This window comes from Cololabis saira, chromosome 17 (assembly GCF_033807715.1).
Source record: "Cololabis saira isolate AMF1-May2022 chromosome 17, fColSai1.1, whole genome shotgun sequence".
NCBI lineage: Eukaryota > Metazoa > Chordata > Actinopteri > Beloniformes > Belonidae > Cololabis > Cololabis saira.
In genome coordinates, this window is record NC_084603.1 from 4,094,575 (window position 1) to 4,114,167 (window position 19,593).

General features: G+C 39.4%; 2 protein-coding genes across 3 annotated transcripts in view; one reads left to right on the top strand and one right to left on the bottom strand.

Annotated features, from left to right (window-relative positions):
* The window catches only part of wdfy4 (WDFY family member 4), a 54,998-nt gene that overhangs the window by 21,586 nt on the left and 13,819 nt on the right, over positions 1-19,593 (top strand). The window contains exons 33-53 of one of the 2 annotated variants that reach the window (XM_061745871.1): positions 1-114; positions 197-367; positions 456-608; positions 1,064-1,190; positions 1,304-1,455; positions 1,658-1,896; positions 1,993-2,108; positions 2,195-2,386; positions 2,471-2,577; positions 4,924-5,001; positions 5,109-5,300; positions 7,149-7,215; positions 8,403-8,617; positions 10,123-10,271; positions 10,378-10,492; positions 11,368-11,453; positions 11,534-11,596; positions 16,493-16,535; positions 16,690-16,809; positions 17,527-17,650; positions 17,743-17,849. In XM_061745871.1, coding sequence (XP_061601855.1) covers positions 1-114; positions 197-367; positions 456-608; positions 1,064-1,190; positions 1,304-1,455; positions 1,658-1,896; positions 1,993-2,108; positions 2,195-2,386; positions 2,471-2,577; positions 4,924-5,001; positions 5,109-5,300; positions 7,149-7,215; positions 8,403-8,617; positions 10,123-10,271; positions 10,378-10,492; positions 11,368-11,453; positions 11,534-11,596; positions 16,493-16,535; positions 16,690-16,809; positions 17,527-17,650; positions 17,743-17,849 — 2,730 coding nt within the window. Of the gene's footprint in view, positions 115-196; positions 368-455; positions 609-1,063; positions 1,191-1,303; positions 1,456-1,657; positions 1,897-1,992; positions 2,109-2,194; positions 2,387-2,470; positions 2,578-4,923; positions 5,002-5,108; positions 5,301-7,148; positions 7,216-8,402; positions 8,618-10,122; positions 10,272-10,377; positions 10,493-11,367; positions 11,454-11,533; positions 11,597-16,492; positions 16,536-16,689; positions 16,810-17,526; positions 17,651-17,742; positions 17,850-19,593 lie in introns of those variants that run through there. The other variant, XM_061745872.1, reaches the window with a different exon arrangement.
* Positions 11,226-15,075, bottom strand: lrrc18a (leucine rich repeat containing 18a). Its single transcript, XM_061745875.1, has 2 exons — positions 15,033-15,075; positions 11,226-12,638 (listed from the first exon to the last, which is right to left on the bottom strand). The coding sequence occupies exon 2, from the start codon at positions 12,632-12,634 to the stop codon at positions 11,825-11,827; it is 810 nt and encodes a 269-aa protein (XP_061601859.1). The 5' UTR covers positions 12,635-12,638; positions 15,033-15,075; the 3' UTR covers positions 11,226-11,824.

A 19,593-nucleotide genomic window follows, 5' to 3' on the forward strand; every position in this document is an offset into this window, starting at 1 on the left:
GTTCAGTTAGATGACGTCCTACAGTCGCTGATTGACAACAAATCTCCTGCTCAGCAGCTCTGTGTGGAGGCTGCTACAATACTACTGGAATTAGTCAAAGTCAACATCACTCAGGTTGGAAAAATATAATAAGCTCTGATCTTCTCAGTTATTTCCACCAGAAATTGATCAGGAATGTGTTTTTTGTTTTCCAAAGACTGTTTTTCCAGCTAAGCACTTCTCTGGCACTGATGCATCATGGGAGCTACGGTTTCCAGCAAGTGTGATGCAGTTCCTCTGTCTTCTCCACAACCTCCGGCCTAGAGACCCACTGTGGGCGTCGCCTACCTTCCTGCATGGACTTGCAGCTGTTGTGTACCCCATGCAGGTTTCAGACCTTTCTTGGATTTTACAAATCAGTCTTTCGTGTTTTCATCTATATGATCTTATTTACTCTATCTTTTCACTTCCCTCAGACTGAGCCTAGTCTGATGAATGAAACTGAGGACACGGTCAGCAGTCATGCGACCAGGAAGCCGGTGCTTGACTTCATGCGTATCCTGCTGATGGACAGTCTTCTAAACGTGCCGGCCAGCGCCACCACACATCCTATGATTTTGCTGCTGGAGGTGAATTAACAGCAGCCGTTTTTTTTTTTTTTTACAGCAATCTTAAAAGGGTTGCTATAGTAGGAATATCCACATACACAGACAATACATATTACAATTTTCAAACTGTATTTTCACAGAAAAAGCATGATCAGCATGATCTCAGTCTGCAAAACTGTTGTTTCTCCAGAAGGTGCCACTCTATGCTCAGTTACAACACACAGCAGCATAAAAGTACTGTTGGTAAAATGATTCACCACTAGGAGGGAGGAAGCACTAAGAGGCTAAGGATAGCATGTTTCCATACATGTACAAGCAGACATGCTTGCACACCCATGCACGTGGGTCAACAGTAGACAATGAGTCATATGGGAAGAAAGAGCTGTCAAATGTCTAAGAGTTCAATCATGTTTCCTATTAGCTGGTGGAGTCTTTTTTTTTTTTTTTTTAATTGCTGACCGGTTTAAATGTTTCAGTTTTCCCCTGATGGCACCACGCTGCAACAAAGACAGAGTTTTCAGTCTGAACTGGTGGAGCTGATCATGAACATCATCCACATGCTCAGCCATGAAGAAGACAACAACACTCACCTGAGCTCACAAGGTAGTTGCTGTGTACTTTCCTTGTAGTTTCATCTGAGTGACACATCCATGTAAGAAACAGAGGAAGAAACATAAAAACTATCTGAAATCATTGGTTTCTGTTTCATTGATCAGATTGCAAAAATCAAATGCCTGATGGACAGATGGGCACACTGATGGAGAATGTGGTGCTTTTCAGTAAGACATTGCTGCAAAAGCTCTGTGATGGAACCCTCATCGGAAACGCTCAGATTGTGCTCGACTTCCTTGCCGATCAGATTGTGGCGGTGAGACAAAAGAAAAGGGAAGCTCGCATTTCAAACTGAAAGATGCATCAAACATAAATATGGTTTCACAGCCAGATGTAAAGTCCTTACTCCCAGTTTAGAACAAAACATTGAGAGATGTGAATTGTTGAAGTAAAGAATATGGCCCAATGACTCATTTGACTTTTCTACATACTGATGCCACTCGTCTTTATTTTTCTAGGCTCTGGAGAAAGGTCAGCCTCAGAAAGAGAAGGTTGTTTCGGCCCTCTACTCATGCACCAACAGAGTCCTGCTTCATTTCTTGTCTCAACCCCGGCATTCCCAAGAAGAAAAGGAATCCATCATCAGGGCATTGCAGACTTTCATGGAACGCTGGGATGTTGTCATGGCAACCTACAATGCAAATGTGAACTTCATTACTTGCCTTCTTCATTGTCTATTGCTGATTTGCTCTGGCAGGTAATGATAACATTAAATTTACATGCATTTAAGGGCTATTATGCGTAGCTGGAACTAGGATTTACTGGCGATTCACATAATTGAATTCTCATGCAGCTACCCTGAAGGTTTTGGGAGTGTGACACAAAAAATGCGCAAGAGGAAAACTTCATCCTGTCCTTCCAAAACCAGTCATCCTGAAAGCATCGACAGTGAAGCAGTCATCATGACAGGTGTGAGACCCACTATGAGGGGGTTCACTTATGTTCATGCACTAAATTCAGAACAATGTGTGTTTTGTTTTGTTTTTTTGTTCCAGATGACAAACAACTCGTGTCCTTAGCAGAGACCTGCTGGTCAAAGGTCATTTCAGAGCGGCAACACATGCTAGAAGAAAGCTATAAGATTGAGATCTCAGCGAGGCCCACAGCAGAGACGAGGCCCGTCAGCATGAGTGATGTCAGCCCTCTGTGGGAGGAGATGGCACATAAAGCCTGGCTGCTACACACAGGTTAGCCCTTACTAATGTAATAAAAGCAGAGTCTGACACTGCCCTGTTAGTGTCGTGGTGCTGACATCTTTTATGCCTTCTTAGAGTCTCAGAAGAAGACGACGGCTAGCAGCTCTCAGAAGACGTTTGATATGATCGGCAATGCTTTTCGCTCCATTCTGAATAAAGACCCCAAGTGTATGAAGACAGGGGTATGTTCCTACTCAAGTTTCCTCAAAGTGTTTGTTTTTTCTTTGCATATGGGAAAGAGTTGTATCTACTTGAATCTCCCTGTCACCTTTGAGGAATGTGTTTTGAAATTCTCCCAGGCACCTCTGCATCCCACAACACTGCACTAAACACTCAAACCAAAGTCACAACTGTGCTTGTGCTGTGGGCTGTCCCGCCCTGCGGGGGGGGGTTGATCATTTCTTTAAATAGATTTGGATTATCACAGCTGATTGCCCCTGAGTGGGCTTTGTAATTGATATCTTTTAGGCCTATCCATGGGAACACTCGCCACAACACACTGTTTGCTGCTGAAGGTTAAAGACACGTTTATTGTTGTTTTTCCCCCCGAAACACGTGGCCCACATCATTAGTTCCCCCACAACGCTTAAGACGTCGAGCCATCTGGAGCAGGGTGCAGGGACATATTACTCAGGCACACAGGCATGAAATTACCGCGTCTGTGTGTCTGTTTCAGAGCCTCAAAAGTGTATGTGTGTTCTTGTTTGTGCATGTCCCTTGCCCACAGAAATCATGTTGGCAATTACAGTGGTACCAATCTGATGAAAACATTATTCATTTGATGTTATTCTTTATCATATCAGTCTTTGACAGGCTATCAGAGAGGGTGATGAATTGTTTTTCCATCTGAGATGCAGGGAAGAGGAGAGAGGGATGTTTTCTTTTTTCCCGTCTGCAGTGTGTTGCTGTGAAAGGTTGCAGCCTGCAGGGAGTGTTGGAAAAAAGATATTCAAATAATCATCAGTTATGGTCAGCCAAGTCTGCTCCTTTTTTCATCCATCCTCATGAAGAACCTACTGAGTCATTAATTAATATTCTGGATCATCAACCTTTATATGGGATGTTTTGTGCTTATAGGGACTCTCTTTTCAGTAACTAGATTCATAGTCTCTTGGTCTCATACGTATATATTGTGTCAAACAAAAAAACATAGTTCTGCCGTAGTTAATGCGACTGATAGGCAGACTGTGTCCTCAGTTAAGCTTCAGTGCAGTCCTTCCAGAGATTTATTTCATCAGCGAATGCAGTTTTCATAATCATATCTGTGTCCTCATATTAGAAAGATAATTAACAGCACTAATGATCATGTTAAGTTCATTACACATTCACTGCCAGCTCAGAATGAAGTTGACATTATGTTGCCTTATCATCAAAGGTGGCGTATTGTTGGGAAGTCATTAAAATGGAAATGAGTGTGATGTTCTGATGTTAATTGCAGTGGGAAGAGATGAGTTATGTATTTAATGCAGCATTTAAAAAGCCAATGAGGTTCCTATCTGCTAAATGGGGTAATTAATGCTATATATTACTTAGGTTTTAGCAAATGAAGGAATAAAATTAGAGATGATGACGCTGACTTGCTGTTTATCCGTCAAAATGCGGCTCTAGCTTGCAAACTTCATTATTACTCTCTTTTCTCTCTGTGATATTTCTATAATCTCCCCTCAAATTACTCTTTCAGTTTTTTTTCTCCGCACAATTTCTCATTTGGATAGACAGTCAGTCATTCAGTCAGTCATTTTTATTCTCCCGAGGGCTGTAAAAGTTTGTTTTCAACTTTTATGCATGGATTTTCTCAGTAAATAATCTAGATTTTTTTGCATCTCTCATCATGAATACCCGTTCGTTTTATTGTACTGGAAATCCATGATGCTTGTTGATATTGGACAATTAGCATCTGTGAATAAAATGTGATATTAAGAGTTACAGCATGTTCACCAAGTCAATTAAAAGCCTTTCCTGGGTCAGCTTTTGAAGATGGGCACATGTTGTTTCACTAGTCTCTCAGCGAGCACTGCTGTGATGATAGGCTTAATGAAACAGTTAACAGTCAGAATATGATCCCTGGGAGTCTGCTGAACATCAGCATCCTGCAGTGTCGACGCGACACTGTTTTGTTTTTCATTACTTCTCTTTTTTAATCCACAAAACACAGACTAACAGACAATAAAGGTGCACGCACACAGGTAGCCTGCCCTTGACTGTGGTGGGGCTCGGTGATATTAATGTTTATGTTAATTACATCACACCGACAAATTATTACATTTGCAGAAGGTTATTGTTGGACTGTAGCCTTTAGCTTGTTTTGCCCACTGAATGCAATTTAGAACAGATGTAATTTTATGAATGCACTGTAATTGCATGAGCAAACAGCAGTAACATCATACATATACAATTTTTTTGTCCAATGTGTGCATGTGTGTAGGTGTGTTTACAACACGAGTTGGAAAAGAGCGATTGTGCTGTCTTTCATTCCATTATTGGCTATATTCACTCTTTTTTTTGTTGTTTATTTTATTTATTTGCAGGAGTTTCTGTTAAACATGGAGTCCCATCGGCAGAGAGGCCAAAGCATGTTTGAGAATATTAGGAAAAACCACCTACAGGTTTGACTACGAAAATAAATTTAATTCATTAGTGAAAATGAGATTTTCTTTAATATCTGCGTCCGTCTTATCTGCTCCATCTGTCTCGGTCTCTGTCCACATCCCAGTTACGAGCCACCGAGTGGGATCGTGTGAGCTCTCAGTGGCTCTGCGTGGAGGCCGAGCTGCTGAGGGAGAGAGCTGTATTTGGACCAGGACCTGGGGTGCTGTTGGGCCAAAACTGGGTGCAAGACTCTGCAGAAGGACCCAACAGGACCAGATTACGCATCCGCAGAAAAGCCCTGAGACGATCCAAACCGGTAAAGAATGTTTCACTGCAACATGTAAAAAAAAATAGCCCAGTCTCAAAAGGAATCTTGGATTCTGAACATTTATCCCCATATCCAAAATATAGTAGTGTTAAAATGAAGGCAAAGAAACTGTGAGATGCCTTTTGTTTTGTATAGGACACTTTTCATGCACAGTGTTCCATCCTGTAACCATGAACAGGAACTATTATAAGCCAACCAACCATACTCATAGCAAAGTTGAATGTGAAAAGTACTTGGACAATATTTGGTCATATGGGGTTTAACAATACTATCCTGTATGAACCGTCTACATTGTTTTATTTAAGACTCCCTTCTACACTGCAAAAAAACTGCCCCTTTAGAAATAAGCCTAACATTCTGAAACTGCTCAAATTTTCTCATATTAAGCAAAAATATGTTCTTGACTTGAATCCCTAAAGCTAGAGAAATAGTTCAGCCACTAGACAAAAAGTAAGTCTAATTTTCTTAAAACAAAGCTTTTGTTTACTTTCTTAGGAATACGTTTTTGCAGTGTACCTGCTTCGAAGCATTTTTGAACTAATTACAGTATAAAAAACCTGGTAATTTTTTGTTTTCCAGGAAAGTTTCATGTAAGTGGTTAGAGAAAAAGCAGAAAAACTTTGTATTTTCTGACCTTAAATTGTGAAGATGCTATATTTTCTGCTTCGGGTATACTGTCTGTATAGGTGCCTTGCTGAAAAAAGACTGTACAAAGACACCTTGACATCGCCTGTTAGTTTCTGCAACTTCTGTTTTGACCCCTACCAAAGTAAAAAGAGAGTACCTTTTGTTTCTCATACACATCTAGAAAGTTGGACTCAGTCCAGTGAATCACCTCCTGGTGGCAATAAAGCAGAATGCAGGCTTAGTGATGCGCTTCCCTTGTTTTTGAAACCCACAATGTTTGAGTTTAAATGTATATATTTTTAGTTAGTTTCTGTGAAGTACTTATGAGCAGTTAGTGTCTACCTGTGCTAGACAAAAGTCAGGAAGGGGCTCTGAGGAGGAGGCTTGGCTATTGGCTACTTTGACTTCAGGCCTTAAAGTAGCCAATTTCAACATTTAATCAACTCAAAGCTTAAATTTTATTATGATTCAAGAAATTCCCTTCCACTGTCTGATGCTAAAGTGGCTCTCAGCCTGTCAGGCTAGCTCCCCATCGGGAATCTGCCTTGGTTTTTCAAACTGAGAGCACCATGACTGATGTCTTCTGTAGGTAAGACACTAACTACTTCTAAGTACTATACGCAGCAATGATAATTAATCTCAATTGTAAATGTAATTAATATAAAATGTACACGATCCAATACAGTCTAAGCCCTTTTAAATACAGAGCTTGTGTCATATGAATGCAATTCCCTTTGGTATTTCACGCAGACTGCCACATCAGTGTGTGATTACGGATGGCACGCCGGCAACGCATATTTATCTCAGTGAGCGGAGTACTGTTGGTAAAAACAGCGTGTTCTGCGATGCTGGCTTGCCCTCGCACACAGAGCTCATCTCCCCTTCCCTTTCTCTACCTCCCAAAGTGTAACGGGGGTGCAACATAATGTTTTACTGCTATGCCTAAGGCTCGTTCACCCTAGAAATCTGGATTATCTTACCCTGCACATGGACTATCACTTATGCAGAGCTTTTGTAACCTCATCCAGGTTCTACAAAGCACTAAACCATGTGTTTCTCATTTTCCCCATTAACACAAACACACACTACCACTTCTTAGAATAGGAGTGAATATTGGCACAGTAGTCCCACCTTATCAGTGCTGTGTATAAAGGGCTAATCAGTCTGTTAGCACACAGTCTAACGGTTCCTTATGTGTTTTTACAACAGGTGCTAGGAACGTTGTGTCTGGGTTTAAGGTCCGAGGGTAACAGAGGTAGAGTGGAGGCTGACACAGGTAAACAAAATATGTTGTCTGCTGAATAGGGATGGGTGGTATGGACAAAAAAATGTATCACGATAATTTCTGGCATTTAACCCAATAACGATAAAAAAAATACCAATACAAAAAGTGTCATCAACGGGAATATTTCTTTCTTTCAGGCTCATTTCTTTCTTTCTTTCTTTCTTTCTTTCTTTCTTTCTTTCTTTCTTTCTTTCTTTCAGGCTCATTTCTTTCTTCTTTCTTTCTTTCAGACTCATTTCTTTCTTCTTTCTTTCTTTCATGCTCATTTCTTTCTTCTTTCTTTCTTTCAGACTCATTTCTTTCTTCTTTCTTTCTTTCATGCTCATTTCTTTCTTCTTTCTTTCTTTCAGACTCATTTCTTTCTTCTTTCTTTCTTTCAGGCTAATTTCTTTCTTTCTTTCTTTCATGCTCATTTCTTTCTTCTTTCTTTCATGCTCATTTCTTTCTTCTTTCTTTCTTTCAGACTCATTTCTTTCTTCTTTCTTTCTTTCAGGCTCATTTCTTTCTTCTTTCTTTCAGGCTCATTTCTTTCTTTCTTTCTTTCATGCTCATTTCTTTCTTCTTTCTTTCTTTCAGACTCATTTCTTTCTTCTTTCTTTCTTTCATGCTCATTTCTTTCTTCTTTCTTTCTTTCAGACTCATTTCTTTCTTCTTTCTTTCTTTCAGGCTAATTTCTTTCTTTCTTTCTTTCATGCTCATTTCTTTCTTCTTTCTTTCAGGTTCATTTCTTTCTTTCTTTCATGCTCATTTCTTTCTTCTTTCTTTCTTTCTTTCTTTCATGCTCATTTCTTTCTTCTTTCTTTCTTTCTTTCAGGCTCATTTCTTTCTTTCTTTTTCTTTCTTTCTTTCTTTCTTTCTTTCTTTCTTTCTTTCTTTCTTTCTTTCTTTCTTTCTTCTTTCTTTCTTTCTTTCTTTCAGGCTCATTTCTTTCTTTCTTTCTTTCTTTCAAGCTCATTTCTTTCTTTCTTTCTTTCTTTCTTTCTTTCTTTCTTTCTTTCTTTCAGGCTCATTTCCTCAATTTATCGTTTTTACCGTGAGATACAAATTCTTACCGTGGGGAATTTTTCTGACGGGTTATCGTGAATGGCAAAATATCGCCCATTCCTACTGCTGAATTTAGAATCACTTGAAAGTTTAAAATGTGGCTTATGGGTCATCAAATTCAATTGTCTTAACAGAACCCAAAATCTTGTGTGAAGTTGGCACAGAGGCAAAAGACGAGGAATCAGAGGGAGGAGACTGTTGTGAACGTTTGACATTCTTCCCTGCTCTGAATGAGACAGCTTTAGCCACTGAGGGCGTACCTGACCCCTCCACCCCTGAGCCGTGCTCCCACACTGAAGACTGCCCAGATATACGCACCATCCTGCTGGAGCTCCAACCCGGGGAGAAGGTACGAGATGATGCGTTTAAATGCTGAGCTTAAAGCATCATCCTAGAACACAAGTGGATCTCTATCCTGCCGTGCTAATATTCACATTCATAATTATCTTGTGCCGACTAAGGGATTTCAGTAGCCCAGCGCTGCTATCAGAATTGCATCTTTTCTCATTAGTTTAATATTTTAATGTTGAGGCCCAGCACAGCTCCGCTCATTCTTCCAGTGAGATAAAAACCGGTGAACGCTGCATGTTGACGAGGACTCTCACCGCCCCGGCAACCAGCGGCGGCATTTAATGTTTCTGACAGAAGTATTAATAAAAGCAGTAGGAGGTGATGCAAGCTGTCTTACATCCTCTTAGTAAGTGTGGGATGTGTGCAAGTGTGTCCTGTTGTCTTGCCGTGGTTCAGTGCATGACTCCTGCTGAGCTTCCTGTCAAATGAACACAGTCATTAACTCTGAAAAATGCACACACACTTACACACTACCACTCACACAAAGGGAGAAGCGCTCATAATTAGCTTGCCAGTGCCAATAGTGTGATTATGACAGTAATGTGTGTGGGGAGAAATCAATGGTCTGACATTGGCTCTCAGTCAATAAAAGTCCCCCTTTTCGCTCCTCCTTGCTACCATCAGCTAAATCACCCACGGACCGATAAGACAGATCTGTCTGGACCACATTAAGGAGATCAAAAAACACATTTGTTGTTACGTATTTAATTTTTTGAACAATAATTCAGCTAGTTAAATTTAGGTATTGATGGCAGCAGTTTGGACTTGCTGACCAGCACTTCAAACCATCATCAGCTTTATAGCTGATGTAATCCAGACTCACTCACCTTGACTTTTCTCAAACACTTCCACATGACGTGCTTATATCCATCATCACGAATCTCTGTGCATGCACTGAGACAAGAGGTTCTGATCACTTATCAGGTTTCCTATTGTGCGTGTGGCAGTGATTAATTCTCCTAATAACGGCCAGGCAGGGCCCCCTTCTCATCCACCAAGTGCGTGACTGCATGTCTGGGAGTAGAGAGCTTGATTTGATTAGTATAAATTGTGAGGGGCCTGCGGGTACGTTCTGACCCCATATGGTTTTTGTGTGCTGTGTCCCGGAGGGCCTGCAGAGGGGCCAGCACAGGGAGACGGCCAGGTGCGTGCACTCGTTGTGAAATGAGGGGAGACAATGGAATTATCCACGCATTATCGCAATGCAGTTAACATTAGCTAAAACCAACGCTGAAAGCAGCATGTGGATTGGCTTGGGTGCGGGATGAAACGCCGTAGCGCGGCTTGAAAGGGGGCCTGGCCTTCTCCTCCCCATCAATCACCTCTGATAATGAAGTGTTCAGATGTGTCTTTTTAATAATGATTAAAATACTTGATTAAAATGATCAATCAAGTTAAGCCTGAAGTGCTTGTGTATCTGCCATGTCATGTACTGAGACAGAAATGTGCTGACGTGCATTGCGCCTCTCACTTGGGGTTCGATGTATCTCTCTTTCTCTATAGGTGAAGGCAAGGATGTGTGTAGTGATGGTGAGTGGCTTGAGAGTCACAGAGGGCTTGCTGCTGTTTGGGGACGAGAGCCTGCTCTTGTGTGAGGGATTCACTCTCAGCTCGACTGGAGACGTTTGTTGCAGGAGACACTACCCCAGCAGGTAAAGCTGCGGGCGCAGGACAGGTGTTTCCTATCAATACAAAGCATGTAATTTGGATTAATGCTCACTAAACAATCCTCATCTTGGTCCCTTTCCTTTCTGTTAGTGTGAGAGATTCCTTTATTTCCACCATGCTGAGTAAAGAGCTGCCAACAGCCAACTGCAGACGCTGGCTCTACGGGGATATCAAAGAGGCCCGCTTCATGCGGTTCCTTCTAGAGGTCAGACATCCGAATGATCGCACAGATGACATAAGTTAAAGTTGATGTTATTTTCAGACCGTGCCCACAGTCCAGCTAGCTGGAATGCGGTTGGATTTGAAAAAGCTTTACTCTGGAGCAGAGGCTAAAATCTATTTTCCTTATACTCTAGGCAAGAATTTAACAATACATTTATGTTTCCTGTTGGAAATTTAGAAATGTTTAATATATAAAATAAATATATGTCAATAATCAATTTTGGATTAATTGTCAAAGCTATTAGTTTCAAATGTATGTATCTCATTACATTACAAAAATGCTCCATGCTTTATTGTTTTCCCATAGTTTCAACCAGAAATTATTAATCAATCTTTCCAGTAGTTTGTTACCCACATTCAGAGAGATTTAGAGTTTTTAAACATTTTATTCCTGAAAACATGACAAAAAACAAATTGTTTTTTCTGGGTTATTTTTTTGCTGTTTTTTTTCTTGGCTCTTATTTATCAGATTTGTATTTATTTATTTATTTTTGGATGGTTAAAAAGAGATCCATAACCTCCATATAGTTTCAAATGTTGAAGCTATAAAATAAATTAGATATTTATTTGATTATTTTTTTACCTTGAAACACAAAAACTGTATATACAAAACAATATCTTCCAGAAAATAATCACCTGAAGAAGTTTTATAGTATCACGTGTTTATTTGTGAGTACATTTACTGGACATGCTCCATTAAACACTAGGAGCCTCTACATGTGGGTTAAAAAATCAGTAAAACTATACATTAAAAGTTTGTTTAAACAGAATCTATAAGCAAAAAAAAGAAAAAAAACAACATATGGAGACAATTACTTTAACTGTGTAAAAAGCCACTGTGTCTCCCCACTGCAACAGGACAATGCTATTGAAATCTTCATGAAAAACGGACACTCTGCTTTCCTGGTTTTCCTAAATAAAGACCACGTCTCTGCATACAAAAGGTACTTTATTTGATATAGCTATAAAAACTAAAAATTGTTGTGGTTTCCACTCTGATCTTTATCTGTTTCTCTCCCTTCAGATTGAGTACAGTCGTGCCAGCGTTAAAAGGCAGAGCAGTTGCTGATGTCATTGCTAATGCCAAGTAAGTACCTTCTATGACATGTGTATGTCATCTAACTGTAATATGTCATTTACAGCTTTACTTTGAGAGTTACTCAATTTTGAAATACACGAGTACATGTACATGCTGTACTGTTTGCATGGCTACCTTAAACTTGCATCCATTCAATTCGTTTTTGGTATGATATTAAATATCACATATCCGTAAGTGATATGATATCAGCATGTGGTCAGTCATTGGTTAAGTTGCTTATTTTCCACCTTTTCTTTTAATTCTCCACATATCCTGATTGACTATGGCCACTGAGTTTGGTGTCATCAGTCCAGAATATGTCCTACTCTTCCTCTCCTCTAACATATCACCGCCACCTTCTCGTCCTCCTCCTCCTCTCATAAGCCTTTCCCCCTGAGTTTTACATTTATGAAAGCATGAGCTACACAGACTGATCTCATGGACCACGTACACATCTCCTTTTTGCAGTGACACTTTCTTCTTCGTCACTTCACCACATCCCTGAGCATATGTCAGAGGATTTCGTAGCCAATTCACCTTGAGATCAGGACGATCGAATTCCAAAAAACTTGGTAGCTTGGTGAAGCGGTTATCGAACAGGCCTAACTCCTGGAGGCTGTCTAAGCGCCCCAGGGTGGAAGGCAGGTCGTCCAGCCAGTTCAATCCCAGATTGAGACTCTTCAGGTTGGTGAGGGAACCAAGTGAGGAGGGTAAACTGGCCGAAGTTAGTCTGTTGTTAGCCAGGTTGAGGTGAGTCAGTCCCACCAGGTTGCCTATGGACTCTGGCACAGATTCCAGCTTGTTACCGTGAAGATCCAGCCGTCTGAGTGACGTCAGCTTCCCGAGGTTATCTGGGAGTGTCTGTAGGAAGTTGCGGCTGAGGTCCAACTCATCTATATTACTGAGCTTGAAGACACTCTTTGGGAAGTCTCTTATTCCCATGTTGTTGAGGACGAGCCGGCGTTTTCCCTCTGGGGTGATCCGTATGGCCTTTTTGGCGATCTTGAGTGTCACGTTTGCTCCTTTGCCTCCCTTTTTTTTGGGCATTGTACTGCAAGGCACAGAGAATTACAGAACATTTCAGTTGAAGATTTTAGCATCGCCTTAGTGAGAATTGCACCAAAACACATACCATATTTTCTGGACTATAAGCCGCACCTGTATATAAGCCGCATCCGCTCTATTTAAAAAAAAGATATGCAAGCCGCAAATATTTATGTTGTTAGATTAGATATTTACTACATGTACAGAACCATTTTGAAGTGTAAATGATGTACATGTTTGTACCTAAATAGATCCTTTCCTAACAGTGTCTTTTAACACGGCAGCAACTTTGCTGATTAAAACGGGACAGAACCAAGAGAAAATAACCGGTATTTATTCATCTATTTATCTGTTTGAAATCTGCTTCTACCTACTTCTATCTGCTAAAGAAGAAGTAGTGTATTCTTCTTTGCATTTATTTTGTCTTAGGGTGCTTTCACACCTGTACCGTTTCAAGCAGTTGTTCCGGTACAGGGAACGCTTCCCCCTCAAGATCGGAACGTTTTGGTATATGTGAACACAGCAATCGCGCTCTGAAACGGTACAAAACAAGCGTTCCGAGATCGCCTAGAAGAGGTGGTCTCGGAACGATTCCAATCGAGACCTAAAACGGTTCATTTTTTTTATTTGGAGTGAGAACATGATCCACACAGCAACCGAGACAACTCCATTCATTGTGTGTGTGCTGCCGCGGCGCAAGGAGAGCAGTCGGTCCTCCACCAACTCCTCTCCTATTGGACGTGCGAGATGTCTTCCCAGCACGGCACAAATTAAACTTTGTTTGAAATTAAACAATGTTCAATTCGGGCAGGGTTTGCGCAGCCCAAACCCGGCTGCAGCAGGCGCCCTCTCGTCCGCTGCCGGGCTCCACTCTGCGCCGAGCGCACATAAATGAATGGGTAAAGCCTGATTTATGGTTCCGCGTTAAATCGACGCAGAGCCTACGCCGTACTCTACGCCGTAGGCTCTGCGTTGGTGTAACGCGGTACCATAAATCAGCCAAAGCCGCGGCTGCGGTCTGCGCTGCGCTGAAAGGGGCGTGTCGTTTATCCCGGGGTGCGGAAGGTGAAACTCCTTCCGCGTTCATTTGACCAATCAGAGAGCAGCTGTTTCGCGCATGGAATTTGTTAACAGCTTTGAAACGGTACAGACGTTTGCCTTGTGAACACAAACCCCACGAACGAGAAACGGAACAACTGTATCGGTTCAGCCCCTGAATCGGAACAAAACAAACGGGCCACAGGTGTGAAAGCACCCTTAGTTTTGATTCTAATTCCGGTTAGAGCGCCCGAGCGGTGGAAGAAAAATCCACAGAATAGCTGCACCTTTGTATAAGCCGCACGGTTCAAAACCTATGAAAAAAGTAGCGGCTTATAGTCCAGAAAATACGGTACTTTTAAGAATGTATCTAATATCTACCATAATACAGTACTCTGGGGGATACATTCTTCTGTGTATGTTTATGTGCAAGTATGTGTGTAAGGTTGATGAGATCCATTCAGAGGGCTTATGTATGGCCTCGGGCAGCGGGGAGAGCATGCACTCTGAGGGATGAGAACTTGAGCGGTGCGTGTGTGTGTGTGTATGTGTGTGTGTGTGTGTGTGTGTGTGTGTGTGTGTGTGTGTGTGTGTGTGTGTGTGTGTATATGCTGCAGCATTGTGTCTGCATTAGTGTGTGCTCATCCCTTGTTGCCCATGGGTGTATTTAAGAGCACAAGTCTCTAATTAAGGCTAATGCAGGGGAACAATGGAAAAGAGGCGACATTGGGTAATACTGCAAAAACAAATGAGTGCTGATGCTCCCTCGCCATTCAATGGATTGACTTGTTTGGCTTTTTTCCGGCAAGAAAAGGTGTGTGCTTCTAAGACGTCTATATGCAACTGTGCTGACCAACGTAGATGCACTTCTGTATATTACTGTTATGTGTTTACGTGTGCGCACAAAGAGTCAAATAAGGACTTTGATAAATGATAGTTGGGGAGTGCTGGGAGTGTAATGAGAGCTTTGCTTTTCTTCCCTCCCTGTCTAAAACAGTGAGGTGTGTGTCTGTTTGTGTCTGTGTTACACCCCAAGGCCCTCTCTCGCCTCATTCATCATCCTCAGGATGAGAGAGGTTATCCACTGGTGCTTGTTCCCATTATAACCTGCTATTGGAAACTATTGCAAGAAATTATTGCCTGCAATTAGATAACATATACTGAGCCAAATGCAATGATTGATTTAGTGCAGTTTTACAAAATAATTCGGTCGGTACTGTATTGACGTTAGAAAGTGGACACACCTAAGGTGGGCTCTTATTGTTTAAACCTTTTCATTAAAAACATGCTTATTTCATCTTTTGCCTTGAATAGTTAAAAGCTTTGATCTACATTTGCAAGATGAATTAAAATTAATACTCACCCTATTTTATGTACGTTTTTTCCCCATAGACCAGTGTTGATCAAATTGTCTTCAGTTTGGAAACACGCCGACGGCTGTTAATCCTTGTGTACTATTTAAAAAAAACACACACAGTCATTACTTCGTTAATATAGAAAACTACAATTAAAATTTGGTCAGCATGTAGACATTGATAGAATAATAATTGTAATTCTGTACAGAAGGAGAGATGATCAGAGATCCTGTGCTTTTTAAGTCTCCCGTCCCTGAACAGAGCAAATCCAGGTTGCTCTTGTTTATTACTGTTACTTAGCAACTGGGCGCTTGGCGGCAGGACTTTATGGCCATATTACTGGCCCTCAGAGGGAGAGGAGATTTCAGGAGGAGCTGATCACTTTTCCAATTTAGATTATACATGTTTGGATCAGTGCTTCTCAAGTAATGAAATGTCCTCAAGTGTTGTAATTTTGCATGTTTTGTATAAACAGAAAAAAAGAAGCTTCTTTTTTCCCTTGTTTTTTTTTGATTGAGCAGTTTTTGCAACCACTAGTTTGAGGAGCAACTTTCATTTTTGTTATCCTCTTTTTTTTTTTTTCTTATCCAAAGGTCTTTTTATTGTTTTTTTTTTCAAATTTCACAGAATAATTACATACATACAAGATAATTAAAATTAACATAGTAAATATGATAAGCACCTATAACCCCCACATGTCTTGCTCCAACGGAGCCCCATCCCTACAACTAAATTATTGTACCATTCAGAGATAAAAATAAAGACAATAAAGTTAAAAAAATAAGTAAATAAAAACATACAAATAAATAAAAAAATAAAATAAATAAATAAAAATAAAAATAAACATTAGAAATAACAAGTAAGTAAATTATAGTTATCCTCTTTTTGACTGAATTTTTATTAAAACATTTCTGTTTAAGAGTCTTTGAAAATGTGATCCCAAAAATATGAAAAAAAAGAAGAAAAACAGGTAATGCTGGATTTGATGGTAAATTATTCTTTAGTCTGCTGTGAAGGAGGAACTGTTTACAGAAAGGTGTTTTTCCTGTTACATGTGTAATCTTTAACCACTGTTTGGCCTTTCAGGACATCACCAGAGGAAAAAAAAATGTGTTCTCTCTTTCATTACACCAACTGTACATTTGTTTATATAGACCATTCAAATATCTTACATTCTTTAGCAACTTAAAGACAAGTAACTCACAGCTCTGAGAGCTCCAGTCCTCCACATCCTTACTTCCTATTTTTTCTACATATTATCGCTCACCTCAGTCCCGTAACTGCTCCTACAGCTGCGTACACACAGTTTCCCGGCTCTCACGTCCAATCTGCTGCTTGGGATCTTTGGGCTGTGTTACTTTTAAACTCTGGTTGCCAGGCAACAGCACAAGCAAAGAAACTTTGTGTTGGTGGGCAGTGTTCAGCCTCGGTTGCTAATTCAAAGGAATTTGCTGTTTTTCTGCTTCAGAAAGACTCCTGTGATTGAAAAGACAGCGCTTATTAAATGGCAGGTAATGCTATAAACACATTTTATCAAACGTTTTTTGTTTTTATTCAGTTGAATCCTTCCTTAAACATCAGTTATGGTGAATTGAAATGATTATAATCTAATATTCTAAATATTACTGTGTTTTGAGTTTTACACTTTTCTTTTCTGTCCTCTAGAAAGGGGAGATGAGTAACTTTGAGTATTTGATGCATCTGAACACCATCGCTGGAAGGACATACAATGACTTGATGCAGTATCCAGTTTTCCCCTGGGTTCTTGCTGACTATCACTCAGAGGTAGACGCTCACACACGACATATTCGTCTTGAAATGCATATTTTCTTAAGTGTTAGAAAGGTCTGATCTACTACAATGTACTACATTGAAAAAGATGTGCATTTCAGTGTATGGTATAACACTCTGGAACAATCTTGAAAATGAAAGTGTGAAGGTCTGCAAGAACATCAGGCTATTCAAACGCTGCTATAAGCAGAATCTCATACTGAACTACCAACATTTGATGTTATAATGACCATGATTTTTTATTTTATTTTTTTTTCATTGTTTTTTTTTCTTCTGTGCATGATGCTTTTCTTTCTTTTTAGCTACTTTTATTATGGTGATTGTTTTTTTCATTGACTTTTTTTTCTTCTCTACTGTGCTTGATGCCTTTTGTTTTAGCTACTTTTATTATTGACTCACTTGTCTTTTAATTACTTTTATATTGATATACTTTTATATGTCAAGAAGAAGGGTATATACTGTATATACGTATTATTGTTGTTATTAGTATTATTATTGTTATTGCTACTATTATTCTTTTATCTATCGGATATTCTTATATTGCAAGAAGGGGCCGGACTAGATAAGCATTTGCTTCTTCCTGTCCCTTCTTGAACAAAACTGGTTGTGCTTTATTATTGTTGTTGATGCATGGTGTGTTTTTTTTTATTGTTTTGTTCAAGATGAATAAAGATCAAATCAAATCAAAAGATGTGTTCCTGTCCTTGACAGATGCTTGATCTGACAAATGTTGCAACGTTCCGCGATTTGTCAAAGCCAATGGGAGCTCAAACGGAGAGAAGGAAACAGATGTTTATTCAGAGATATGACGAGCTGGAGAACAACGAGGGTGAAGGTATCTCCTTTTAGTTTCTGTTCTTCTCATCTTTTCAATTCACAAAATCACTTCATTGTTTGTCCTAACATAGTTTTTCCCCTCTGTAACAGACTTGTCAGCACGATGCCACTACTGTACCCACTACTCCTCTGCCATCATTGTGGCTTCCTACCTTGTCAGGATGGAGCCGTTTTCACACACTTTCCAGACGCTGCAGGTGAGACCACTGACACAAGGGAACATGAAGAAAAAACACTAGTATATAACATTTGTAAACTGGCATAAGATAACAGAGTAGCTTCCCAGTCATGTTAACTTGCCACTAGGAATGGGCGATATTTTACCATCCGCGATAAACCGTCAAAAAAAATCCCCACGGTAAGAATTTGTCATCTCATGATAAAAACGATAAATTGAGGAAATGAGCCTGAAAGAAAGAAAGAAAGAAAGAAAGAAAGAAAGAAAGAAAGAAAGAAAGAAAGAAAGAAAGAAAGAAAGAAAGAAAGAAAGAAAGAAAGAAAGAAAGAAAGAAAGAAAGAAAGAAAGAAAGAAAGAAAGAAAGAAAGAAAGAAAGAAAGAAAGAAAGAAAGAAAGAAATGAGCATGAAAGAAAGAAAGAAAGAAAGAAAGAAAGAAAGAAAGAAAGAAAGAAATGAGCATGAAAGAAAGAAAGAAAGAAAGAAATGAGCCTGAAAGAAAGAAGAAAGAAATGAACAAGAAAGAAAGAAAGAAAGAAATGAGCCTGAAAGAAAAAAATGAGCCTGAAAGAAAGAAAGAAAGAAAGAAAGAAAGAAAGAAAGAAAGAAAGAAAGAAAGAAAGAAAGAAAGAAATGAGCATGAAAGAAAGAAAGAAAGAAAGAAAGGAGCATGAAAGAAATGAGCATGAAAGAAAGAAAGAAAGAAAGAAATGAGCATGAAAGAAATGAGCATGAAAGAAAGAAAGAAAGAAAGAAAGAAAGAAAGAAAGAAAGAAAGAAAGAAAGAAAGAAAGAAAGAAAGAAAGAAAGGAGCATGAAAGAAAGAAAGAAAGGAGCATGAAAGAAAGAAAGAAAGAAATGAGCATGAAAGAAAGAAAGAAAGAAATGAGCATGAAAGAAAGAAAGAAGAAAGAAAGAAAGAAAGAAAGAAAGAAAGAAAGAAAGAAAGAAAGAAAGAAAGAAAGAAATGAGCATGAAAGAAAGAGGGAAGAAAGAAAGAAAGAAAGAAAGAAAGAAAGAAAGAAAGAAAGAAAGAAAGAAAGAAAGAAAGAAAGAAAGAAAGAAAGAAAGAAAGAAAGAAAGAAAGAAATGAGCATGAAAGAAAGAGGGAAGAAAGAAATGAGTCTGAAAGAAAGAAAGAAAGAAAGAAAGAAAGAAAGAAAGAAAGAAAGAAAGAAAGAAAGAAAGAAAGAAATGAGCCTGAAAGAAAGAAAGAAAGAAAGAAAGAAAGAAAGAAAGAAAGAAAGAAAGAAAGAAAGAAAGAAAGAAAGAAAGAAATATTCCCGTTGATGACACTTTTTGTATTGGTATTTGTTTTATCTTTATTGGGTTAAATGCCAGAAATTATCGTGATACATTTTTTTGTCCATACCGCCCATCCCTACTTCCCAGTCATGTTAACTTGCCACTGACTTATATCTGCATGGATAGAGTGATGAATGAATGTGTCAGTGTGACCCCACCTGATGTCTAAGTGATCTACTACCAAGCAGACATGTTCCATTAAACAGACATGCACCTGCCAATTAGGCTGCGTAACTTGACATCATAATGAAACAAAACATTTCGTACTTGGGCGTCAACAACTTTAGAGCCAGGAAGATGAATGCGTCAAGTTTCTTGATGACATAAGGAAACTGAATAAACTGCCTCTAACAGAAGTTAAGTAAACCGATATAAATTAAGATTGAATGAAAAGATATAAAGAACAATAGATCATGTACTGCATTTTTTTTTTTACGTTATTTTATCTCAAGATGTAAAG